The following is a 27,866-nucleotide window of genomic DNA, read 5'->3' as shown; positions in this document are numbered from 1 at the left end:
CAAGCCTTTGCTATCGCAATAACTCTCTCGCCCTCAGTGGTTGCATTAACGCTCTCACCCTCAGTGGTCGCACTAACTCTCACCCTCAGTGGTTGCATTAGCTCTCCCACCCTCAGTGGTTGCATTAACGCTCTCACCTTCAGTGGTTGCACTAACTCTCTCACACTTAGTGGTCACACTAACTCTCTCACCCTCAGTGATCACACTAACTCTCTCACCCTCAGTGTCACACTAACTCTCTCTCCCTCAGTGGTCACATTAACTCTCTCGCCCTCAGTGGTTGCACTAACTCTCTCGCCCTCAGTGGTCACACTAACTCTCTCGCTCTCAGTGATCGCACTAACTCTCTCACCCTCAGTGGTCGCACTAAGTCTCTCGCCCTCAGTGTCACACTAACTCTCTCGCCCTCAGTGTCACACTAACTCTCTCACCCTCAGTGGTCACACTAACTCTCTCACCCTCAGTGGTTGCACTAACTCTCTCACCCTCAGTGGTCGCACTAACTCTCTCACCCTCAGTGGTCACATTAACTCTCTCGCCCTCAGTGGTCACACTAACTCTCTCACCCTCAGTGGTTGCACTAACTCTCTCACCCTCAGTGGTCACACTAACTCTCTCGCTCTCAGTGATCGCACTAACTCTCTCACCCTCAGTGGTTGCACTAACTCTCTCGCCCTCAGTGGTTGCACTAACTCTCTCGCCCTCAGTGGTCACATTAACTCTCTCACCCTCAGTGGTTGCACTAACTCTCTCGCCCTCAGTGGTCACACTAACTCTCTCGCCCTCAGTGGTCACATTAACTCTCTCACCCTCAGTGGTTGCACTAACTCTCTCGCCCTCAGTGGTCACATTAACTCTCTCACCCTCAGTGGTTGCACTAACTCTCTCGCTCTCAGTGGTCGCACTAACTCTCTCGCTCTCAGTGATCGCACTAACTCTCTCACCCTCAGTGGTTGCACTAACTCTCTCGCCCTCAGTGGTTGCACTAACTCTCTCGCCCTCAGTGGTCACATTAACTCTCTCACCCTCAGTGGTTGCACTAACTCTCTCGCCCTCAGTGGTCACACTAACTCTCTCACCCTCAGTGGTCACACTAACTCTCTCGCCCTCGGTGTCACACTAACTCTCTCGCCCTCAGTGGTCGCACTAACTCTCTCGCCCTCAGTGTCACACTAACTCTCTCGCCCTCAGTGATCGTACTAACTCTCTCGCCCTCAGTGGTCGCACTAACTCTCTCACCCTCAGTGTCACACTAACTCTCTCGCCCTCAGTGTCACACTAACTCTCTCGCTCTCAGTGATCGCACTAACTCTCTCACCCTCAGTGGTCGCACTAACTCTCTCACCCTCAGTGGTCACACTAACTCTCTCGCCCTCAGTGTCACACTAACTCTCTCACCCTCAGTGATCGTACTAACTCTCTCGCCCTCAGTGGTCACACTAACTCTCTCGCCCTCAGTGTCACACTAACTCTCTCGCCCTCAGTGTCACACTAACTCTCTCACCCTCAGTGTCACACTAACTCTCGCCCTCAGTGGTCGCACTAACTCTCTCACCCTCAGTGGTCACACTAACTCTCTCACCCTCAGTGTCACACTAACTCTCTCGCCCTCAGTGTCACACTAACTCTCTCGCCCTCAGTGTCACACTAACTCTCTCGCCCTCAGTGTCACACTACCCTCTCCATTGCTTTCCCCACTTCCTGTTTTTTGGCCTCTCTGGTGTGGTGTTGCCATCCCTTCAGGATTGCCCTGGTGTCTCCGTGAATTAAAGATCAATCTCCAGGACACTGCTCTGAGCAAAACCCAAAAGAAAAATCCAAAGGGGCATACACAAACATTGTGGGTTTTTAAAAAAATTTTCATACAAGTAATAAAATATTGGACTGGAGTGTGGTTTGACTGACATACAAGAATCATCCAATCTGGTGATGAAGAGCCTTCTCGCTTTCTGATTGGCTCTAGGGAAGGTGGAGCACCGTGAGGGTGAGTGTGTCAGGTGACCTAATGTGAATGTGTGGGTGAGACCATTGGAATCTCCACCAAGAAAAAATGTAACTATCACCCCTTGACATTCAATGGCATTACCATCACTGAATCCCCCACTATCAACTTCCTGGGGGTTACCATTGACCAGAAATTGAACTGGACTAGCCATAAAAATACTGTGGCTACAAGAGCAGGTCAGAGGCTAGGAATCCTGCGATGAGTAACTAATCTCCTGACTCCCCAAAGCCTGTCCACCATCTACAAGGCACAAATCAGGAGTGTGATGGAATACTCCCCACTTGCCTGGATGAGTGCAGCTCCAACAACACTCAAGAAGCTAGACACCATCCAGGACAAAGCAGCCCGCTTAATTGGCGCCCCATCCACAAACATTCACTCTCTCCACCACTGATGCACAGTAACAGTAGTGTGTACCATCTACAAGATGCATTGCAGGAATTCACCAAGGCCTGTTAGACACCACTTTCCAAACCAATGGCCTCTACCATCCAGAAGGACAAGGGCAGCAGATGGATGGGAACACCAACACCTGGAAGTTCCCCTCCAAGTCACTCACCAGCCTGACTTGGAAATATATCTCCATTCCTTCACTGTCGCTGGGTCAAAATCCTGGAACTCCCTCCCTAACACCACTGTGAGTGTACAGACTGCAACAGTTCAAGAAAGCAGCTCACCACCACCTTCTCAAGGTTAATTAGGGATGGGCAATAAATGCTGGCCTAGCCAGTGATTCCCACATGCCATGAATGAATAAAAAAAAAATCCAAACAGAGTTGCAACTCTACTCTCCAGCCTTATATGGCTCTCCTGCACTGATTCTCTCATTGCCAATCTGTGCTGCTGATGCTCACAGCATCCAACTGTGTCCGCTCCCCATTTCCAATGATGTGGGTCACCTGCCAATATAACTGTATATTTTTCCTCAATTCCATACCTCATCCCTCTCTTAACTTCCAGAAGATCTTCCTTCCCACTCTCTCCCTTATTCTCCTTCTTGTCATTGTCAGCTGTGGCTCAGTGGTAGGACTTTGGCCTCTGTGTCAGTTGGATGTGAGCTCAAGTCCCACTTTAGCCACTTGAGCACAATCTAGGCCAATACTCCTAGGCTGATATCTTATGGAGGTGACCGGGGTCTTGGCCACTGGCTGAAGAGCCAATGGGAGCCCCTTGTCCTTTCCAGGAAGACCCACTGCATTAAGTGTCAATCAGGCATTAAGTGGGGCAGCAGTGTGTCTTTACGAGGATCAAGGACCCAGGGGTGGAGGTCCCGCCCACTAAGAGTTGTCAGCCAATCAGAGGCTAGTGGATAGGTGGTGACTGCTGTGACGATGCTCAATCGAGGCCAGGATCATTGTTGAATTGTGGGGCGTAGCTGACTGATGGGGTGGGGGGGGGGGGTGGGTGTGAGGGGTCAACAGCAAGGTCAGAGGGGGCATTATTCCTGATGGCAGGTCCCTCTCAGGTACTGAGCACCTTTTGAACGAGGCCCCCTCCTTGCCCACCCCCTGGGTTCCCACAAGCAACGCTACATGGGATTGCTTGTCATGCTGCCCAGCATGTAGCCCCATCCCCACTGGGTTAATAGCAGGGTCGGCAGGATGAGGTAATTAAGTGGGAAGCAATTGGTCGTTGGGGGGCCTCAATTTGGCAAGAGCTGGAAGGCCATCCACGGGCTTTCCCGTCGCGCACTTAATTGGGATGGGGGCAGGAAGCTGGCGCAGTCACCACCTGCCACTCTCGTGTCCGATTAAATGCTCCTTCCCCTGCCCCTCGCCACTAAATTTGTTGCTGTGGCGGACAGAAGATTCCGGCCCCGTTGTAGTATCGAAGGAGCGCCACGCTGTCAGAGTGCTGATGTAGTGTTAAACTGAGGCTCTGTGGGCCCATTTGGGTGGGCGCAAATGATCCCATGGCACTATTTTAAAGAGAGACAGGGGGTTTCTCTTGGTCAGCATTTGACTCTTGACTAGAATCACCTAAGAACTGACTGTCTACTCATTGCCACGTTGCTGTTTGTGGGAGCTTGTGCTATCAAAGAGTTTGCTGCATTTCCCACATTACAACAGTGACGACACATCAGAGCGTACCTCATTGCCATTGAAGTCTGTCTTCGGATATCCTGAGGTTGGGAAAGGTGCTATAGAAATGTAGGTTGTTTCATTTTTTCCTCCCCCCATGATGCTCTCGCTTTGTCTGTCCTCCTCTTCCTCACAGCCTCCCTCACTCCCTCATAAAATGTTCCCTGTGAATTGTGGTGAGCTATTACAGGCAGAAAAGTGATCACGAGCACTAACTCACTTTTACTTTTCTCTCCTCATGCGGAAAGGAATACGAGAAGAAGCAGCTTCCAGCGCAGGGCCCGTTCGATGGGGAAGGTAACTGTCGGGTTCATCCTTTTGTGTTGATATTTCCTCATGAATGGCGAACGGACACGATGGTGCAAACGTTTGTGACTGAGGCCCGGTTCATGTGTGCGAGATGACCTGGTCACAGTGCAAACTTTCACGGCCAACACTATCAATTCTGGAAGAGCAGTCACTTAAGTTCACTTCAAGGACAGGTGTTGATAAACTTATAACCCTAAGATTAGCCCACGAGGATGTGAAACTGTGTTTAGACCCAAAAGGCCTGGAATGGGTGTCAATGGTAACCTTCCCTCATCTCCTGTTGAGGTTTCTCCCCCAACCATCCCTGCTGGAAAAAAGCTGTTGGGACACTCCTCAAGTGGCTCTTTGGCCCAAACATGGTTTCACATCAACTGAAATGCAGGAGATTAGCGAATGTTAATCAGCAGGTTTAGAAACCCCACATCTCAAGGATGATATTACCTCAGGAGGCCCCTATGAGTTAGCTATAGTCTAATTGACCTCAGCTTGTACCTACTTAATTAGATTACCTCAGGATTTTGTTTTATTCGTTCCTCGGATGTGGGCTGTTGCTGGCTAGGCCAGCGTTTATAGCCCGTCCCTAATTGCCCTTGAGAAGGTGGTGGTGAGCCTCCTCCTTGAACCAATCCATGTGGTGTAGGTGCACCCGCAGTGCTGTCAGGGAGGGAGATCCAGGATTCTGACCCAGTGACAGTGAAGGAACGGTGATATATTTCCAAGTCAGGATGGTGAGTGATTGGAAGGAACTTGCAAGTGGTGGTGTTCACATCTATCTGCTGCCCTTGTCCTCGGAGGTGGTTTAGGTCACGGATTTGGAAGGTGGTGTCGAAGGAGCCTTTGTAAGTTGCTGCAGGGCATCTTGTGGATGGTGCATGCTGCCCCTGTCACCGGCGGTGGAGGAAGTGGATGTTGAAGGTGGTGGATGGGGTGCTTATCCAGTGGCCTGCATTGTCCTGGATGGTGTTGAGCTTCTTGAGTGTTGTAGGAGCTGCACTGATCCAGGCAAGCGGAACTTATTCCGTCACACTCCTGACTTGTGCCTTGTAGATGGCAGACAGGTTTTGGGGAGTCAGGCGGTGAGTTACTTGCTGCAGAATTCCCAGCCTCTGACCTGCCCTCGCAGCCACAGTATTTAATATAAAAGCAAAATACCGCAGGTGCTGGAAATCTGAAATAAAAACAGAAGATGCTGGAAAGACTCATCAGGTCTGGCAGCATCTGTGGAGAGAGAAACAGAGTTAACGTTTCGAGTCGTATGACTCTTCTTCAGAGCTACAGTTTAACCACAGTATTTATATGGCTTAAATGTATATATTTTGCTTAAATTTCATAAGGTTTTGGCCTTCATTGCAAGATCCCAGTCCTCTAAACGGATGGACAATAAGGATAAGAGGTTGCTTTCTCCATGACCTATTTACATACGTGAAGGGACCGAGTTGTTTACATATCGAATTACAGAGGATTAAGCGAGGAGCATATGATTCATTTCCCATCAATCAATCCAAATGGATTCACCATCTCTGTGGGGGGTGGGGGGGGGAGGTGGGGGGAAGCAAGGAATCACTTCACACACTTCCTTCCAAAAGCTTTCACCCTATTGCGAGTGTAATGCCCCTACAACACCTCCTCATCCCCAAATCTGCCTCCCATTCCCAACAGCATAGCCTGTGACTCAAAAGTGAAATAAAAGTCGTGGGAAATTTACCAGACTGTTATAAATGCCTAACTTTTAGTTTAGGGACCACTCATTTATTTGAAATGCTAGTGACAACATTCCAGAAGGAAATCATTGGAATAAAAGTAAAATAAACAAGGAAATCACTTGAGGATGTGAGGGTGTGCAGTACAAATGCAAATTTTTATGTAGCATCCCTGGGCACATTGCTCATAATGCTTTTCAATTTTTAAAATTTACATATTCTTTCATGGGAAGTGAGTGCCACTGGCAAGTTCAGCATATGTTGCTTGTCCCTAATTACCCTTGAACTGAGTGACAGATTTTTTATTAATTGAATCTAAATTCCACCAGCTGCTATGGTGGGATTTGAACCCACACCTACAGAAGATCTGTCTGGATGTATGGATTATGAATCTAGTGACATTTCCACTATGCCACTGTCTCCCCCTAGCTGCCAGTTGGCACTTGGGCTAATTTTCAGCTTCACCCAGCTCAGCAGTAGTCTGGTGAATATGGATCACCAACCTGTTACCAGACATCTCTGAATTTTGTTTTCGTTCATTTCAATGAGGGCAAAAATGTGCCGAGTTCTGAAAGTGGATGGGCAGATCAACTCCACCACAGGAGCCTTGTGGTGTGGTCGTGTTAATAATACCCAGTGCTTCACTCAAGGCCCTTGCTGTATCTCCCCACTTGCTGTGAACAATGCCCAAAGGATTTGTGCTTCCAAGGCCTTTTCTTTACTCTGGCCGTGTGCTGATGATTAAATGTTTAAGATAATTAAAGGATTTGATTGGGTAGACAGAAAGAATTTTTTTTATTCCAGCCCCCCCTCTGGTTGGTGGAGTCCAGAACAAAAAGGGGGAAAAGTTTAACAGTAGAGCCAGACTGCTCAGGGGTGACACCAGGAAGCACTTCTTCACACAAGCAAGGTAGTGGAAATCTGGAACACTCTCCCTTGAAAACCTGTCGAGGCTGAGCGTCACACAGAATCACACAGTGCAGAAGAGGCTTTCGGCCCATCGAGTCTGCACCGAAACGTGAGAAACACCTGCTCTACCTACCTAATCCCATACCCTTGAATGTTATGATATGCCAAGTGCTCATCCAGGTAATTTTTAAAGGATGTGAGGCAACCCGCCTCCACCACCCTCCCAGGCAGTGCATTCCAGACCATCACCACCCTCTGGGTAAAAAAGTTTTTCCCCACATCCCCCCTAAACCTCCTGCCCCTTACCTTGAACTTATGTCCCCTTGTGACTGACCCTTCAACTAAGGGGAACAGCTGCTGCCTATCCACCCTGTCCATGCCCCTCATAATCTTGTACACCTCGATCAGGTCACCCCCTGTCTTCTCTGGTCCAACGAAAACAACCCAAGTCTATCCAACCTCTCTTCATAACTTAAATATTTCATTCCAGGCAACACCCTGGTGAATCTCCTCTGCACCCCCTCCAGTGCAATCACATCCTTCCTATAATGTGGCGACCAGAACTGCACACAGTATTCCAGCTGTGGCCTCACCAAGGTTCTAAACAACCCAATATGACCTCCCTACTTTTGTAATCAATGCCTCGATTGATAAAGGCAAGTGTCCCATATGCCTTTTTCACCATCTCACTACCATGCCCCTCTGCCTTCAGAGGCCTATGGACACACACGCCAAGGTCCCTTTGTTCCTCAGAACACCCCTGTGTCAGTTGAACATTTCAAACCTGTGATGGATAAATTTTTTTTAGGCCAATGTATTAAGGGTTACCGAGCCAGGGTGGTTAGATATAGTTGAGGCACAGATTAGCCATGATCTAATTGAATGGCAGAACAGGCTTGAAGGGTTGGATGCCCTCCTCCTGTTCCAGTGTTCTTGCTTTTGTTACATGTATTTGTGCAAAGGGAGTTTCAATGGGATTAACAGTTGCTTTGGAATAGTACAGTACACAAAGGCAAGTTTATCCAGATAAAATGAAACTAAATGGCATGGATTCAACATTTATCAATACCTCACCTCAAGGTGACATAATCGTGATGGTGATGTGGCTGTTGTGCCTCATTTTCCTTCTCAAAAAAAGAAAGATTTTGTGTCGACTTATTTTGGAGAGCGCGACCCTTTTAAAGGGGAGGTTCCGGCCTCCATGAAGGAACTCTGTGGCAAAACTCTATAAGGGATTTAATGTAAGTAATGACTAGCTGGGTCGATTCCAGAAGTTAGGTACACTATGATCTCTCTAGAGTTACCTTGTGCTTTGAAAAGAACCTCAGTGATCCATGTAATTGATATGTAATAGACAGCAACATTGGTGCCAACAATCGCTTAGTTTCTTGCCATTCCATTGGTGCAGGTTTTAAATGGTTCCCCCTTGCAGAGTGTGCAGCCTTTTGTCATTCAGCAATGCTTTACTTTGTTGCCGCTGCCTAACATAGAAAACAAACACAAAAAGGTGAACATGCAGGCGCAGCAGGTACTCGGGAAGATAAATGGCATGTTGGCCTTTATTGCAAGGGGGTTAGAATATAAAAGTAGGGAAGTCTGGCTGCAACAATTCCTCAGGGTAGTGTCCTCGGCCCAACCATCTTCAGCTGCTTCATCAATGACCTTCCTTCCATCATAAGGTCAGAAGTGGGGATGTTCGCTGATGGTTGCACAATGTTCAGCATCATTTGCGACTCCTCAGATACTGAAGCAGTCCATGTCCAAATGCAGCAAGGCTTAGATAATATTCAGGCATGGGCTGACAAGCGTTAAGTAACGTTTGCACCACACAAGTGTCAGGGAATGACCATTTCCAACAAGGGAGAATCCAACCATTGCCCCTTGATGTTCAATGGCATTACCATCACTGAATCCCCCACTATCAACACCCTGGGGGTTATTGTTGACCAGAAACTGAACTGGACTAGGTATATAAATACTGTGGCTAAAATAGCAGGTCAGAGACTAGGAATCGTGCGATGTGTAACCCACCTCCTGAATCCTGACTCCCAAAAGCCTATCCACCATCTACAAGGCACAAGTCAGGAGTGTGATGGAATGCTCCCCACTTATCTGGATGAGTGCAGCTCCCACAACATTTAAGAAGCTTGACACCATTCAGGACAAAGCAGCCGCTTGAATGGCACCCCATCCACAAACATTCACTCCCTCCATCTTAGTAGCAGCAGTGTGTACCATGTACAAGATGCATTGTAGGAATTCACCAAGACTTCTTAGACAGCATCTTCCAAACTACAATTACTACCATCTAGAAGGACAAAGGCAGCAGATAGATGGGAACACTAGCACCTGGAAGTTCCCCTCCAGGTCACTCACCATTCTGACTTGGAAATATATCGCCTTTCCTTCACTGTCACTGGGTCAAAATCCTGGAACTCCCTTCCTAACAGCACTGTGGGTGTACCTACACCACATGGACTGCAGCAGTTCAAGAAGGCAGCTCACCACCACCTTCTCAAGGGCAACTAGTGCCCAGCCAGCAAAACCCACATCCCGTGAATGAGTAAAATAAAAACTCTACAGGGCATTGGTGAGACCACACCTAGAGTATTGGTCTTCTTATTTAAGGAGGTATATGCTTTCATTGGACACAGTTCAGAGAAGGTTCACTAGTTTGATTCCTAGGATGAAGAAGATGTCTCATGAGGAAAAGTTGAGCAGGTTGGGTCCATACTCATTGGAGCTTAGAAGAATGAGAGGTGGTCTTATTGAAACATATAAGATTCTGAGGGGGCTTGACAGGACAGATACCAAGAGGATGTTTCCCCTTATGAGTCAATCTAGAACTCAGGGACTCAGTTTCAGAATAACGGGTTTCCCATTTAAATTGGAGATGAGGAATTTCTTCTCTGAGGGTCATTAGTCTTTGGAATTTCCTGGCCCAGAGGGCCATAGAGGCTGGATCATTGAATATATTCAAAGCTGAGGTAGGTTCTTGAACTTTAGAGGAGTGAAGGGTTATGAGGAACAGGCAGGAACATGGAGTTGGAAGTCAAGATCAGATCAGCCATGACCTTATTGAATGGTGGAATAGATTCAATGGACTGAATGGCTTACTGTTGTTTCAGTTTCTTGTGTTTTTAAGTTCTTAGAGCACAGGAGGCCATTTAGTCCATTGTGCCTGCGCCAGATTTTGCAAAGAACTATACACTTAGTCCCGCTCGCCCACCACCCCTCCCCCACCCCCATTCTTTTCGGGGTTAGATGGGAATGTGGAAATCGAAACACAAGAAGGTCAGCCATGACCTTATTGAATGGCAGAGCAGGCTTGAGGGACCGAATGGTCTACTCCTGTTCCTATTTCTTATGTTCTTATGTTCTTTCCCTGTGCTCTGCAATGTTTCCTTTTTAAGCATTTTTCCAATTCTTTTGAAAGGTAGTATTGAACCTGCTTCCACCGTCCTTTCAGGCAGATCATAGCAACTCACTATACGAAAAGAAACCTCCTCATTTCTCTGCTGGTTCCAGTGCCAATGATCTTAAATCTATATCCACTGGTTACCAACCCTGCTACCAGTGGAGACAAGCTCTGCCTATTTACTCGATCAAAGCCATTCATAATTTTGGACACCTCTGTTAAATCTCCCCTTAACCTTTTCTGTTTGAATGAGAACAATCCCAGCTTCTCGAGTGTCTCCACATCCCCCGTGGTTCTTCTGTCTTCATCCTTTTCAATGCATGGGTGAAGCAGTCATGAAAAAGAGGCCATTGAGTTTGTTTTTCCAATGTCCCATCCTCAAGGTCATGCTTTCTGGCATGGAGTGTCAAACCTGTGCCTGCTCCCATCCCCATTTAACTTGCATGGATTTATCCTGATACTGGATAGTGATCATTGGTCCTGGTCAATTTTCCCTTTCATTAACTCATGGCTGTTGAGTCAACTGCAGGGTTTCAACTAATTCCATGGTGGAGATCAGCAAATTCTTCATAGCCTGGGCGTTTGGGGCATTCTCAGGATCTGTATGGCTTAGTTCCAAAAATACCCACTCAGCCATAAGATTTTATTGATATAGGTAAAGTTCATTCAAACCAGGATTGATCAGGTTGGTGTGGCAGTTTTGCAATACCTTGAATTTGCTTCCCAATCCGTTGGTAGCTGACATAATGAGCCAGCGACCCTCTGCATATTGAGCTGCTGAACTGAGCTTGTTGCCATCAACAATTTAAGAAGGCGTGGAATTAACAGAGGCCATTTGGCCCATCAAGCTTACTCCTACTACACCATTATGTATGAGGCGCAGAGCAGCCATGGACTTCTTGAATGGCAGAGCAGGCTTGAGGGCCCAGTGGCCAACTCCTGTTCAGCCTCTTGTAGGCCATACCCTCACTCATTTTATTTTCTTGAGGAAAATCTCTCCTGTCACATGCCTGAAAAGTTTCTCCAATAAATTTCTCAACCCCCATAGCTCCTTTCCTCCTTCATTCCAATGCGACAGAAACCATGGACTGGATTTTTCAGCCACTAAATTGGACCGGCGCAAAACACGTGTGTGCATAAAATATGGCGCGTTGGCATCAGGCCTGCATTACGACGTTATGCTTGTTTCAGATATGGCTGGAGGCGAGTGGGTGCTGAAATGTGATGCCTGCCCGCCATTTTGGGGTATCCAAGTAGCAATAGGCCATTTGGCCCATCAAGCTTACTCCTACTACACCATTACGTATGAGGCACAGAGCAGCCATGGACTTCTTGAATGGTGGAGCAGGCCATTTGCTTGTTGAATTCAATGGAATTTCTCTTTGCCCGCTGCATTTTTTGGGGCATCAAATGGGTAAAAGACTGGGGGTGCTCTACAGCAGCTATGACGAGGGGGCACAAGGGTGGAGGAAAAGGCCTGTCACCCGGACCATGGCTGCATGTGGCAGCAAATTCTTCTGGTGAGGGTGGCAACATCTGTATGGTTTTGGACTTTATTTATTAACTTTTTTTAAGCCTGCCATTAGGAAAACGAGATATTGAGCGAGCAGGGGCTTTTAAATTTGTGTAGCCGTGTCCGACTTCCTGTTCATGACACAAGCTCTCTGCCGCATGACATCCCGGCTTGGGGCTCTGATTGGGTATGGAGCCCCCACCAACCCCCCCACCCCCCGGCACCATCTGTCTTCGCAACGCTAATTGGCCACCTTCCCGCCAGGCGGCTGCTCATTGGCCGTCCAAGGCTTGATTCACTGAGCTGAGGTTGCGGCAGCAGGAGCGAGAGGAGCCACTCTCTGGTCCACCTCCCTCACCCTGCCAGTAACCGTAAAATCCAGTCCCGTCATGTCCTAAGGAATATTTAATTATGCTGTCGATCCTTCTCTGATAGGGCGAGCAGGTACCGACTGATCCCGATGACCACTGGAAAATCTTGGAGGCCACTATTAGTGGATTCGGGTTACCAACCCTCTAGGGATGGCCTGGCGTCTTCAGGAGTTGAAGATTACCATGCCAGCGCACTGCTGCGAGTATAACCTGATCAAAACTCAAGGTTTTCTATAAACATTTATGTTTATTAGTTGCAGTTGGAGATGGGCAAGGGAGAAGGTTGTTTGGCGAACTGTCAGGAATCATCCAGTCAGATATTGCAGAGTCTTTTTGCTTTCCGATTGACCGTGGGGAGGTACTGCGAGGATAGACATGCTGGGCAGCTAATAGCGGGAGTGTGGGAGGGGTGCTAGTTGGAGGTAGGAGGTTTGTGATGAAACCTCCAGAAATACATTCAACCAGAGACACAGTACTATATGGTTAAGACTAGCTCATGCATTTCCATGGTGCTAAACCTTTTACTTTAAATGAGTTAATGCCTCCAAAGAGTGAGAGAGCTAGCAGACAGCAGAAATGTCAGCCAAAGATTTCTGGTTATCGAAGCAGGGAGCAACAATAATAATTCCCTGGGCTACACTTTGGTGAGAAATGTTTTTTTTTCCATTCTAGTCAAACATGGGATGTTGGAGGGTCCCCATAGGAAAGCGAGGAAGAATGGCATTAATGTGGAGTGATTTGCACGTTTCAGCTGTGGCTTACTGGCTAGCACTTGCACCTCTGAGTGACAAGGTTGTGAGTTCCACTCCTCCAGAGACTTGAGCTACTCCAGGTTGCTGCATCCAGTGTATGACTGAGGGGACTGCTGAACGGTCAGAGCTCCCATCTTCTCGTTGCGATGTTAAACTGAGGCCCTGTCTGTGCTCTCAGGTGGATGTAAGGATACTGTGGCACAAGAACAGCAAGGGAGTTCTCCTTGGTTGGAAAAACTCAGCAGGTCTGGCAGCATCGGCGGAGAAGAAAAAAGTTGACGTTTCAAGGCCTCATGACCCTTCAACAGAACTGAGTAAAAATAGGAGAGGGGTGAAATTTAAGGTGGGGGGGGGGTGTGGGGGGAGAGAAGTTGTGGGGGGGTGGTTGTAGGGACAAGCATGCAGTAATAGGAGCAGATAATCAAAAGATGTCGTTGACAGGGCCCTCAACCGTGTCCAGCCCATCTCCCGTGCATCCTCCCTCCCAGAAACATGATAGGGTCCCCCTTGTCCTCACTTATCACCCCACCAGCCTCTGCATTCAAAGGATTATCCTCCGCCATTTCCGCCAACTCCAGCATGATGCCACCACCAAACACATCTTCCCTTCACCCCCCCTATCGGCATTCCGTAGGGATCGTTCCCTCCGTGACACCCTGGTCCACCCCTCCATCACCCCCTACTCCTCAACCCCCTCCTATGGCACCTTCCTATGCAAATGCAAAAGATGCAACACTTGCCCCTTCACTTCCTCTCTCCTCACTGTCCAAGGGCCCAAACACTCCTTTCAAGTGAAGCAGCATTTCACTTGCATTTCCCCCAACTTAGTCTACTGCATTCATTGCTCCCAATGCGGTCTCCTCTACATTGGAGAGACCAAACGCAAACTGGACTGCTTTGCAGAACACCTGCGATCTGTCCGCAAGAAAGACCCAAACCTCCCTGTCGCTTGCCATTTTAACACTCCACCCTGCTCTCTTGCCCACATGTCTGTCCTTGGCTTGCTGCATTGTTCCAGTGAAGCCCAACGCAAACTGGAGGAACAGCACCTCATCTTCCGACTAGGCACTTTACAGCCTTCTGGACTGAATATTGAATTCAACAACTTTAGATCTTGAACTCCCTCCTCCATCCCCACCCTCTTTCTGTTTCTTCCCCCTTCCTTTTGTTTTTCCAATAATTTATATAGATTTTTCTTTTCCCACCTATGACCATTATTTTTAAATCTATACCTTTTATGCCCAGTTAGTCCTATTCCAAAACAAAAACAGAATTACCTGGAAAAACTCAGCAGGTCTGGCAGCATCGGTGGAGAAGAAAGAGTTGACGTTTCGAGTCCTCATGACCCTTCCACAAAAACAGAATTTCCTGGAAAAACTCAGCAGGTCTGGCAGCATCGGCGGAGAAGAAAAGAGTTGATGTTTCGAGTCCTCATGACCCTTCCACAGACCCTTCTGCCAGACCTGCTGAGTTTTTCCAGGTAATTCTGTTTTTGTTTTGGAGTTCCAGCCTCCGCAGTTTTTTGTTTTTAGTCTTATTCCACCCCACCCCCACTAGAGCTGTATCTTGAGTGCCCTGCCATCCATTCTTAATTAGCACATTCGTTTAGATAATATCACCACCTTCAACACTTTTTTTTTTGTGACATCTTTTGATTATCTGCTCCTATCACTGCTTGCTTGTCCCTACAATCACACACCCCACCCACCCCCCCTCCCCCCCACCCCCACCTTAAACCAGCTTATATTTCACCCCTCTCCTATTTTTACTCAGTTCTGTGGAAGAACTTGAAACATCAACTCTTTTCTTCTCCGCCGATGCTGCCAGACCTGCTGAGTTTTTCCAAGTAATTCTGTTTTTGTTTTGGGGTTCCAGCATCCGCAGTTTTTTGTTTTTAGTTCTCCTTGGTTTCCTGGTGAATATTTACCCTTCAACCAACATCCATGGAAGCAGATTAGCTGATCATTGTCGCTTTGCTCTTTGTGAGAATCTTGCTGTGTGCAAATTGGCTACAAATTTTCCTACATTGCAACAGTGACTACATTTCAAAAAATACTTAATTGGCTATGAAGCACATTGGGAACATTCTGAGGTTGTGAAAGGTGCTATAGAAATGCAAGTCTTTCTATTTACGAAAGGTTTCTTTTGCAGAAAATGCAGTTCTTTATCAGAACTATAAAGAAAAGGCTCTGACACTGAATAACGGGGATTCAGATGAAGATTCGGATCAGAATGTGCAGGCGGAGGGGCAGAAGTCAGGTGATAGAATAATCGTGCAGTTCAAGCCAATCCGATCCTCATGGAGCCAGCTCTCTGTGGTAAGAGAAGATCTTTCAAGTTGTAACACGTGATGTTTAAGTAGAGTTTATGTGCTGTCATAGAATTGGAGATTGATACAATTATGCATGCTCATCCATGTTTTTGTTACTCTAAGACATGACCATTCTCATACTTCCCTCACTGGTCTTCCACTTTGTTCCCCCAAGAAACGAGGGCTCGTCCAAAACTCCACTTCCCATGACCTAACCTGCACCAAGCCCCATTCACCCATAATCCCTTGCTCGTCAACTTAAACTGGCTCCTGGGCTGGCGCTGTTTTCGAATCTCTCCACAGCCTCACCCCTCCCATCTCTGTAATCTGCTTCAACTCTACATCTCTCTGAGATCCCTGTGCTCCACCAGCTCTGGCTTTCTGCCCAATTTTCATGGTTTGTTATCAGCTGTGCCTCCAGCTGCCTAGGCCCAAAGCTGTGGAATTCTGTCCTTAAATCCCCACCATCCCAGAGGCAGTTAAATGCTGGTCAAGCCAGCACTGCCACATCTCGTGAAAGAATTCTTTAAAAACCTCGCTAGCTCTCCTCTTCTCCCTCCCCTTTAAGATGCTCCCTAAAGCCAATCGAAACCTTCAGACCAAACTTTTGTCCACCCTGTTCTAATATCTTCTCTTGTTAGGGTAGTGAAGCTATCCAAACATTCATAGTATGAGTGAAAGAGAGCTTTGAAAACCCCTCTCTCTCTCTCTCTCTCTCTCTCTCGACTCCTTTTTTAAGTCATTTCTTTAAAACCTACCTCTTTGACCGACTGATTCCTTTTGGCCATCCAGCTTGGCAGCTGCTCATGTGACTCGGTTTCAAATCTTGTTGGATAACCATCATGTGAGAAGCTTTAGGATGTTTTTCTGTGATCAAGGCACTATATAAACACAATTTGTTATTTTTGTTGTTGCTGGGGGCCACTGCTGCAATTGAGTCATTTAGGGTTGAGTCTTTGTTTGCACTGAGTTGACTGTTTTTAGTCCAATTGGTAGTAAACCACAGCGTTTTTTCTTTATTCGTTCTTGTGATGTGAACATTGTTGGCAAGGTCAGCATTTGTTGCCCATTTTAATTGCCCTTGCCTTCCCTGCCTCTGGGCCAGAAGGGGAAAGAGAGAATTTGCACCATCCCATTGAGTTTGTATAGTGGTCAGCGTGGTCATGTTGGTTACAGCTGAAGAATGAAAGGAAGTCTTTCGCAACCTTGGGGCATCTCAGGGCGCTGCAGCCAACAAAGTACATTTTTGAAGTGTAGTCACTAAAATAACACAGGAGACGCAACAGCCCATTTGTGCATAGCAAACCACTTCAAACAGCAATGAGATAGTAACCAATTAATCTGTTTTACTAATGTCGATTGAGGGCTACATATTGGTCAGGACACTGAGGAGGACGCCCTTGTTCATCTTCGAAATTGTGCCATGGGATTCTTTACATCCACCTGCGGGGAGTCTGGGGTTTCACTTTAACATTGTAATTGACAGCTGGCGCCACTAACAGCGCAGCATCCCCCAGTACTCCCCAGGGAGCGCCAGCCTGAATTATTGATTTGAGCACATGAACCCATGGTCTCCTGATTCAGGCGAGAGTGATGATACCTTCTGAACCACAACTAATAGTATCTAGGCAAAGACAATAGCGTGTACTATCTACAGGACACGCTGAGGAATATTCTGCGGGCACTGATTATTGAAGCCCTGGGAAGAGATCACAGGCAGAATCATCGAAAATGATCGGAAAGGATTAGGTATCCCAAACAGTTAGGGAAGGAGGAAAGGATATTGGGACTGCCTTATGTCTTGTGCTTGCCTAGACTTGGGACATTTTACACACTAATGGCACTACATAAGCGCAAGTTGTTGTCGTAGACTTGGCAATGAACCAGGCGGCCATATGTTAGCTGGCATTAAGGTAGCCACGGCAACGTAGAGGAGATGAGCTGTGAAGAATCATAGATCTTTCCATGGTGAAAGTGAGACAAAAGAAGTCGAGCGAGAACTGACTGAAGCGAGGGGCTTGTAATACTTCGAAATGTTTAGAAAACTTGTTAATCAGGAGTCTTTGTAAATGCCAGAAAGTGTTTAGATAAAGCAATGGATCCACGCAGTTTACAAAATGGCAATAAAATGCTAATGGGATGATACAATGGGCAACCTCTCGGATATTGTACTCCTTCCCCTCTCAGAGCAGGCTAGTGGTTTGGAAAAGTGAGATTAGGGTCATCTTCTTACATTTGCAGTGATTTGGGAGATAACTTGAAGGTTGAATGGTTCGTTTTTTTGTTGCGCCATCTCAGGGAGAGAGAGAGAAAGAAAAATAAACAGTCCGGTGGTTGGAGTCGGTGTGTTCGGGACTCTGCGTGTTACTGTCCACTGGAATTTAGAGAGCGAGAGAGAGAGAGAGAGCAAGCAAGGAGGAGAGAACACGTGAAAGAGAGACTAGACAGCTGGCCCCTTCGTACTCATGCATTTTCTGAGCACTGTCTAGTTGTCTTGATAGATAGACTCGCTGACAGTTCTAACACTGCTCAAGATGAGGGCAGCAAAGAAGGTAATGGTTTAACAGATTCTGTGCTTCTACTGTATGTGCTGCTGTTGGTATGAGCAGAAATGTAAATGGGTAAGGGGGTGATTCTTCATTCATCTCTTTTGAATTAAACATAGTGGAGGAGGCCTCCATGCCTGCACTAATCTTAATCAGTAACTGGAGCGGATCTGCTGCATGAGGCTGTTAAAAGGAGACACTCCCAAGGAGTTTCATCTTCTGCCCCGGAAGATGTTTTGCTGTCGGCTACAGTTCAGATGGGAGCAGTGCTCCGATATCAGACACACTGCTGCCGATGGTCTCTCTGTTAAAACAGTCGGTTAAAAAGAAGGTCTTTTCAGTTGCTCTTCATTTACTAGGGGTGGGGGTGTTGGTGGGCGGGGAGTGGGTCGTGCACGACAAACCAAGTTTGCTACATTGAAATTCAGGTGACAGGAAAAAAAACAAATTATACCAGGTGGGTGATAATTTCATTGCAGTCGGCAGGCTCTTGCTGTGTCTAAATGGTTGGAGTAATTACATTTGAAAGCAATCCATTGCTTGTCAAGTGCTTTGGGATTTTAATGTAAAAGAAAATGGAATTGGGGTGCAGAATAAGCAGCCTATTATGCTCTCTCCTGCATAGTGCCATCTTCCAAGGCTCATTTTTTATCTCCATTATCTCCCTGATGGGGTCCACACTCAGACCTGAAGGAGACCTCATTTATAAAAATGCAATTCATATTAACGCTTTGCCCCTGTGTGTTCTCATGCATCTCTACATGGGTGATGCCATTTCAAAAGCTACGGCAAGCATTTCCATGCCACCCCCTACCCCTAAAGGTTGGCTTGGGATAAGAATCATCCCACATGAGTTTTGTGTTTTGCTTTGGTTGTGTGTTTCCCTGGAATCTGTCTGGGTGTTCTTCTGTCTGAATACCTTCTGCTGCAGTGGGAGAGGGAGCAACCTGGAATTTTTCAGCAAAGAGTGGTATACCACAGTCATAGCATATTAACTTGAGCTCAGTGGTGGCACTGCTGTTATCAAATCAGAGGTTGCACATTTGGGTTTACAGATCTCCTTTTGCTCGCCTGGGAACTGTGGAGATTCCTGTTACAAAGCTGCATTCCTTGTAATGTCTTTCTTGTGCTGTTGGTTATGGGATAGATGCTGAGTTTTGCACTCTGTCACGTGTTTGGGTTCTATACTGAAGTGTCTTAGACGCACGGCCAGAACTCATTCCAAGGCAATCTGTGCAGTTTGTTTATGGATTTGCGTTCCATTTCTGGCTCATCAGCTCCAATCTGAAGGAATTTCGGTACTTCCAGCAAAGCAAGGTTTCCTAAGTATTGCGCAGGAGTGTTCAGGGATATTATCTGTTCCAGTCCTGGGAATGCGGAATGAACTCGGTTGGTTGGAATGTTGGATCTTGCTGTGCACATATTGGCGGCTGAGGCTGCCTGATTACGAATGGTGGCTGTACTTCCAAAGCATTTCATTTAGCAAGGGTGCCAAGGGATATGGAGCACAAGTGCAAGAATGGATTTGAGACGCAGCTATAGCCATGATCTTACCAAATGGTGCAACAGGCTCAAGGAGCTGAATGGCTGAATCCTGTTCCTGCGTTTATTGCATTTGGCATCTCTGGCAGATGTGATATAAGTACCAACTGAACCAACAATAACTATTGCTTTTTAAAACAAAATTGGGAGCAGGTCCTCCTAAAGTGGTCCAATCATTAAGGAGGTGCAGTAGTAAAGAGAGTTTTTTTTCTCGTTCATGGGATGTGGACGTTGCTGGCTAGGCTAGCATTTATTGCCCATTCCCAATTGCCCTTGAGAAGGTGGCGGTGAGCTGCCTTCTTGAATTGCTGCAGCCCATGTAGCGTAGTACACCCACAGTGCTGTTAGGGAGGGAGTTCCAGGGTTTTTGACCCAGCGACAGTGAAGGAATGGTGATATATTTCCAAATCAGGTTGGTGAGTGGCCTGGAGGGAAACTTCCAGGCGCTGGTGTTCCCATGTGTTTGCTACTTCTCCTTCCAGATAGTAGTGGTCATGGGTTTGGAAGGTACTGTCTAAGGAGGCTTGGTGAATTCCTGCAGTGCATCTTGTAGATGGTACACACACTGCTGCTATGGTGCATCGGTGGTAGTGGGAGTGAACATTTGTGGGTGGGGTGCCAGTTAAGCGGGCTGCTTTGTCCTTTGTCCTGAATGGTGTCAAGCTTCTTGAGTGTTGATGGAGTTGCACTCATCCATGCAAGTGGAGAGCATTCCATCACACTCCTGACTTGTGCCTTGTAGATGGTGGACAGACTTTGGGGAGACATGAGGTGAGTCACTTGCTGCAGGATTCTGAGCCTCAGTGCCAGTCCAGTTGAGTTTGTGGTCAATGGTAACACCCAGGATGCTAATAGTGGTGGATTCAGTGAAGATAATACCATTGAATGCCAAGAGGCGATGGTTAGATTCTCTCTTGTTGGAGATGGTCATTGCCTGGCACTTGTGTGGCATGAATGTTACTTGCCACTTGTCAGCTCAAGCCTGGATATTGCCCAGGTCTTACTGCATTTGGACATGGACTGCTTCAGTATCTGAGGAGTCTTGAATGGTGCTGAACATTGTGCAATCATCAGTGAACTTCCTTATGTCTGACTTTATGATAGAAGAAAGAGCATTGATGAAGCAGCATAAGATGGATGGGCCTAGGACACTGCTCTGAGGCACTCCTGCAGTGATGCCCTGGAGCTGAGATGATTGGCCTCCAGCAGCCACAACCATCTTCCTTTCAGCTAGGTATTACTCCAACCCGCGGAGAGTTTTCCCCTTGATTCTCATTGACTCCAGTTTTGCTGGGACTCCTTGATGTCACACTCGGTCAAATGCCACCTTGATGTCAAGGCCAGTCACTCTTACCTCACCTCTGGAGTCCAGCTGTTTTGTCCATGTTTGAATCAAGGCTATGATGAGGTCAGGAGCCGAGTAACTTAGGCAGAACCCAAACTTCATGTCAGTGAGCAGGTTATTGCTAAGCAATTGCCGCTTAGCAACACTGTTGATGACCCTTTCCATTACTTTACTGATGATCGAGAGTAGATTGATGGGATTGGCCGGGCTGAATTTGTCCTGCTTTTTATGTAAAGGACACACCTGGGCAATCTTCCATATTGCCAGATAGATGCCAGTGTTGTAGCTGTACTAGAACAGCTTGGCTAGGGGCATGGCAAGTTCTGGAGCATAAGTCTTCAGTGCTTTTGCCGGAATATTGTCAGGGCTGGTAGCCTTTGCAGTATCCATTGCCTTCAGCTGTTTCTTGATATCACATGGAATTAATCGAACTGACTGAAGACTGGCATCTGTGATGCTGGGGATCTTCAGAGGATGCTGAGATGGATCATCCACTCGGCACTTCCTGCTGAAGGTTGTAGCAAATGCTTCAGCCTTATCTTTTGCATTGATGTGCTGGGTTCCCCCATCATTGAGGATGTGGATATTTGTGGAGCCTCCTCCTTCGGTGAATTGTTTAATTGACCACCATTCACAACTGGATGTGGCAGGGCTGCAGAGCTTAGATCTGATCCGTTCGTTGTGGAATTGCTTAACTCTGCCTATCGCTTGCTGCTTATGCTGTTTGGCATGCAAGTAGTCCTGTGTTATAGCTTCACAGGTTGACACCTCATTTTTAGGTATGCTTGTTGCGGCACCTGGCATGTCCTTGGTCCTGGCTGGGTGATGGTAGAGTGGGGGATATGCTGGGCCATGAGGTTACAGATTGTGTTCGAGTACAATTCTGCTGCTGCTGATGGCCCACAGCACCTCATGGTTGCCCAGTCTTGAGTTGCTAGATCTGTTCAAAACCTGTCCCATTTAGCACAGTGGTAGTGCCACACAACACGATGGAGGATATCTTCAATGTGAAGATGGGACTTTGTCTCCACAAGGACTGTGCGGTGGTCACTCCTACCGATACTGTCATGGACAGATGCATCTGTGGCTGATAGGTTGGTGAGACTCAGGTCAAGTATGTTTTTCCCTCTTGTTGGTTCCATCATCACCCGCAACAGACTCAGTCTAGCAGCCATGTCCTTTAGGACTCAGCCAGCTTGGTCAGTATGGTGCTTCCAGTACATGTCATTGTTACGTGTTTTAATGCACCGGGTCCTGTTCTTTGCAGACAGAAAGAACATGTACAAACATTGTGCTTGTTTCAGCTAAACAAAATAAGTGATAGCTATTCGCTGGTTCATTCCTCAGGGCAATGGCTTGGCCAATCTGAGTCAAGCTGCCTGGTTTAGAATTTCAAGCAATGCTTGGCTGTTAACTGTCACTCACCATTAACTGGTGCATTCTCAATTGCAACGCCTCTACCAATCAGACTCCACTTGCCAAACAATCAGCACTCGCCTCTCATAAAGTATAAAGTTGTTGCTTCCCCTGACATTGGTACTCTTGCGATTGTTCTGATGAGTGCAAGACAAAAAGCTTCAACAAAATGTCTTTCTTCAGCAGTACTCAAGTTCTACACTACCACATGACTATTTATATATTAAAAAAAATCGAATAAGTAATGCTGAACATTTAGGATGTGTGCATTCAAGATGAATATCATCATCTTGCGTATTGTGGCTAATTCTAGGTAATGTAGAAAAGAAATAAAGACTTGCATTTATATAGTGCCTTTCGTGGCTACCAGATGTCCCAAAGCGCTTTATGGTCAATTGGCAAAAGAACCAAAGGAAATGAGGGGAATGTTTTTGCACAGTGTGTTGTTATGATCTAGTATATATTGCCTGAAAGGAAGGTAGAGCAAATTTAATAGGGAATTTGATAAATACTTGAAAGGGAATAAAATGTGAGGTATTGGGAAAGGGCAGAGAGTGTGCGACTAATTGAGAGCTTTCAAAAAGCTGGCATGGGTGCAATGGGCCGAATAGCATTGTAAAATTCTATGAATATCCCACTTCCCAGCATTCACAGCTGTGGAAGTTGGCAGCTGAGGCTAGTGTGTCACTCTTGAAATGCTGCAATATTTTAAAAGGACAGTGAATGCTGATAGAAGTGCCTTCTCTACGTAAGGGTAGAAAGAATGAGCAGAATTTTAAAACAGTGGCAGAGATACTGAGCTGGCATTACACAACCGTCCAGCCTTCAAAACGAAGGCTGTCTCCATCACTGTCAGTATTGGTGATGACCATGCCGTGACACTTGGTAGAGCGCATACTGATCGTTGCTTTGCTGTTTACAGCTGCAGTGTGTTACAGATTAGGAGCATTCCAGACATACTTCTTAATCAGGCCAGTGGGACTGCCTCAAATTCTCTGGGGTGGACGTAATACTTAAGCCTTGGTGAGTCTCCCAGCAGCCGGCTATATGTTTGTGTGTGCACTGGCAGGAGCATATTTTTAAATTTGTGTTTCACAAATTCTTCCATGACCTCCCTCTAGTCTGGCTATGCAGCATCTCCAGTCCTATGATCTAGTTCCCATCCTCCACTCTTCTGAATCCAGACTACTTCCCAGACCTCCATTTTACCATCAGTAACAAACATCTTCCTCCAGTTCACCGCTCCCCCCCACCCCACATCCCCCCATCCCACCCCCCTACTCAACCCCTGCAATCCTGCATTAGAAATAGGGGCAGAAGTAGACCATTTGGCCCCTCTGCCATTCTATAAGATCATGGCTAATCTGACTGTAGCTTTCACTCTACTTTCCTGCCTGCTCTTCACTCCCTTCCAATCAGAAATCTGTCGAGCTCAGCCTTGAATGTATTCAACAACTCAGCCTCCACTGCTCTCTGTGGAAGAGAATTCCAAAGACCAATGACTCCCTGAGGGAAAAACAAATCTCTTCATCCCAGTCTTAAATGAGAGACCCCTAATTTTTAAACTGTGTCCCCTAATTCTAGATTCACAGATACATCCACTCGGCATCTACCCCATCAGAATCTTTATAAGTTTCAATAAGATCACCTCTCATTCTTCTAAACTCCATTAAGTATAAATCCAACCTGCTCAAACTTTCCCCTTAAGACAACCTCTTCATCCCAGGAATCAACCTAGTGAAACTTCTCTCAACTACTTAAACAAGGAAACTAAAACTTTACATCGTACTGCAGGTCTTCAGGAAGTCATACGGACTCAAACTGTTAACTCTGTTTCTCTCTCCACAGATGCTGCCAGACCTGCTGAGTTTCTCCAGCATTTTCTGTTTTTAGTTCTGCAGTCGCTCTCCATTGAAATAACATACTGTTTTTCTAAAACAAAAACAGAATTACCTGGAAAAACTCAGCAGGTCTGGCAGCATTGGCGGAGAAGAAAAGAGTTGACGTTTCGAGTCCTCACGACCCTTCGACAGAACTTGAGTTCGAGTCCAAGAAAGAGTTGAAATATAAGCTGGTTTAAGGTGTGTGGGGGGCGGAGAGAGAGAGAGAGAGAAGTGGAGGGGGTTGGTGTGGTTGTAGGGACAAACAAGCAGTGATAGAAGCGGATCATCAAAAGATGTCACAAACAACAGAACAAAAGAACACATAGGTGTTAAAGTTGGTGATCTTATCTAAACGGATGTGCTAATTAAGAATGGATGGTAGGGCACTCAAGGTATAGCTCTAGTGGGGGTGGGGAGAGCATAAAAGATTTAAAAATAATGGAAATAGGTGGGAAAAGAAAAATCTATATAATTTATTGGAAAAAAACAAAAGGAAGGGGGAAACAGAAAGCGGGTGGGGATGGAGGAGGGAGCTCAAGACCTCTCTGTCTCAATCTCTGGTGATAGACTGTCCACCAATATCCATTACAAACCCACCCACTCCCACAGCTATCTCGACTACAGCTCCTCACACCTCGCTTCCTGTAAGGACTCCATCCCATTCTCTCAGTTCCTTTGCCTCCATCGCATCTGTTCCGATGATGCTACCTTCAAAAACAGTTCCTCTGACATGTCCTCCTTCTTCCTTAACCGAGGTTTTCCACCCACGGTCGTTGACAGGGCCCTCAACCGTGTCCGGCCCATCTCCCACGCATCCGCCCTCACACCTTCTCCTCCCTCCCAGAAACATGATGGGGTCCCCCTTGTCCTCACTTATCACCCCACCAGCCTCCGCATTCAAAGGATCATCCTCTGCCATTTCCACCAACTCCAGCATGATGCCACCACCAAACACATCTTCCCTTCACCCCCCCTATCGGCATTCCGTAGGGATCGCTCCCTCCGGGACACCCTGGTCCACTCCTCCATCACCCCCTACTCCTCAACCCCCTCCTATGGCACCTCCCCATGCCCATGCAAAAGATGCAACACCTGCCCCTTCACTTCCTCTCTCCTCACTGACCAAGGGCACAAGCACTCCTTTCAAGTGAAGCAACATTTCACTTGCATTTCCCCCAACTTAGTTGCTGCACTCGTTGCTCCCAATGTGGTCTCCTCTACACTGGAGAGACCAAACGTAAACTGGGCGACCGCTTTGCAGAACACCTGCGGTCTGTCCGCAAGAATGACCCAAACCTCCCTGTCGCTTGCCATTTTAACACTCCACCCTGCTCTCTTGCCCACATGTCTGTCCTTGGCTTGCTGCATTGTTCCAGTGAAGCCCATGCAAACTGGAGGAACAACACCTCATCTTCCGACTAGGCACTTTACAGCCTTCCGGACTGAATATTGAATTCAACAACTTTAGGTCTTGAGCTCCCTCCTCCATCCCCACCCGCTTTCTGTTTCCCCCTTCCTTTTGTTTTTTTCCAATAAATCATATAGATTTTTCTTTTCCCACCTATTTCCATTATTTTTAAATCTTTTATGCTCTCCCCACCCCCACTAGAGCTATACCTTGAGTGCCCTACCATCCATTCTTAATTAGCATATTCGTTTCGATAATATCACCAACTTTAACACCTATGTGTTCTTTTGTTCTGTTGTTTGTGACATCTTTTGATGATCTGCTTCTATCACTGCTTGTTTGTCCCTACAACCACACCAACCCCCTCTACTTCTCTCTCTCTCTCTCTCTCTGCCCCCTACACACCTTAAACCAGCTTATATTTCAACTCTTTCTTGGACTCGCACTCAAGTTCTGTCGAAGAGTCATGAGGACTCGAATCGTCAACTCTTTTCTTCTCCGCCAATGCTGCCTGACCTGCTGAGTTTTTCCAGGTAATTCTGTTTTTGTTTTGGATTTCCAGCATCCGCAGTTTGTTTGTTTTTATACTGTTTTTCTATTCTTACCAAAATGGACAACCTCACATTATACTCTGTCTGCAAAATTTTGCCCATTCATCTCACATTTCTATATCTCTTTGCAGACTCTTTACACCCTCCTCATAACTTGCTTTCCTACCTACATTTGTATCTTCAGTAAATACAGTTGGCCCATTCATCTAAGTCATTCATCTAGGTTGTAAATAGTTGAGACACCAGCACTGGTCCCTGTGGCACTCCACTAGTTATAGTTGGCCAGCCTTAAAATGATGCATTTTTCCTGACTCTCTGTTTTCTGTTAGTTAGCCAACCATCTATCCTTGCTAATATATCACCCCCAACACCATGAGCTCTTATCTTGTGCAGTAACCTTTTTGTACTGCAGCTTATCGGATGCCTTTTGGAAGTCCAAGTACACTACATCTATTGGTTCTCCTTTATGCACCCTGCTTGTTACATCCTCAAAGAGCACGAATAAACTTGTCAAACACGATTTCCCTTTCACAAGACCATGTTGACCCTGCCTGATACAGTGGTATTATGATTTTCTGAATGTCCTGCTGCTACTATTTCTTCAATGAGGGATTCTAGCATTTCCCAATGACAGATGTTAGATTAACTGGTTTCCTGCTTTCTGTCACTCTTTTTTTGAATAGAGGTGTTACGTTTGTGGTTTTCCAATTCATTGGGACCTTTGCAGAATGTGAGGAATTTGGGAAGACTACATCTGTCATTTTGGCAGCCGCTTCTTTTAAGACCCTCGGATGCAGGCAATTAGGTCCAGGGGACTTGGCAAGCTTTAGCTTCATTTGTTTTCCCAGTATTCCTTCTCTAGTGATGGGGATTTTTTTTTTCTTTAAGTTCCTTCCTTTTGCCTCTTGATTTTCTATTAATCTTGGGATGCATTTTGTGTCCTCTACTTTGAAGACGGATTAAAATACTTGTTCAAAGTCTTCGCTATTTCCTTCTTTCTAATTATTAATTTCCCAGTCTCATCCTCTAAGGGACGAATGCTCACTTTAGCCAACCTGTTTCTTTTTATATGCTTGCAGAATCTTTTACTGTGTGTTTTTATATTTCTTGCTGGTTGGTGTCTCAAATTCTAATTTTATCCCCTCTTTATTATGTCGTTAGTCATTCCTTGCTGCTTTCTAAAAATTCCTAATCTCTTGGCCTATCACTGGTCTTTGCCTTTTCTTTCAATTTGATACCATCCTTAACTTCCTTATTTAGCCATGGATTGTGCATCCTTCGCACAGTCTTTCTCACTGGAATATATCTTACACCCATCCAGCTCCTGCAGTCTGGAATTCTATCCCTAGACACCTTTGTCTTGCTGTACCCTTCCCTCACTCCTCCCATCTTTTGCTCATCATCAAACCCATTGGTCTTGCTGCATCCCCCCCCCCACCCCCAACCTGACCACACTTCCCCAACCACCATTAAAAACCCTCCTCTGGAGCTGATTCTTTGACAGGGTATTCAGTGACTAATGGGTCCCAGGCCAGAGGCTGATGTATGAAACAAGACTCAAATTCTTTTCTTGATAGCTCATTTATTTACAGAATGCAGCATTACATAAGCCTGTGTTCTATCTACTAACCCAATATCACAGCAGTCCCTTTTTATACTCTTTTTTTTGAGAAAACAAAAATTCAATAAATTAAACAATAAATCAGGGCCCCTGTAACTAAACAGGCCCTTTTTATATGTGCTCAGGATGATTATTCAATACATCAATCAGTTTAGCCTTAACAATACAATTTTTAAAAATACTCA

General features: G+C 46.3%; 1 protein-coding gene across 1 annotated transcript in view; it reads left to right on the top strand.

The window, feature by feature from the left end:
- Positions 1–27,866, top strand: part of LOC121275348 (rho guanine nucleotide exchange factor 26-like) — a 213,825-nt gene that overhangs the window by 24,486 nt on the left and 161,473 nt on the right. Inside the window, exons 3-4 of the mRNA XM_041182854.1 lie at positions 4,335–4,383; positions 15,210–15,376. Coding sequence (XP_041038788.1) covers positions 4,335–4,383; positions 15,210–15,376 — 216 coding nt within the window. The remainder of the gene's footprint in view (positions 1–4,334; positions 4,384–15,209; positions 15,377–27,866) is intronic.

This window comes from Carcharodon carcharias, chromosome 2 (genome assembly GCF_017639515.1).
Source record: "Carcharodon carcharias isolate sCarCar2 chromosome 2, sCarCar2.pri, whole genome shotgun sequence".
Lineage (NCBI taxonomy): Eukaryota > Metazoa > Chordata > Chondrichthyes > Lamniformes > Lamnidae > Carcharodon > Carcharodon carcharias.
This window is presented reverse-complemented; position numbering and strand designations above follow the sequence as displayed.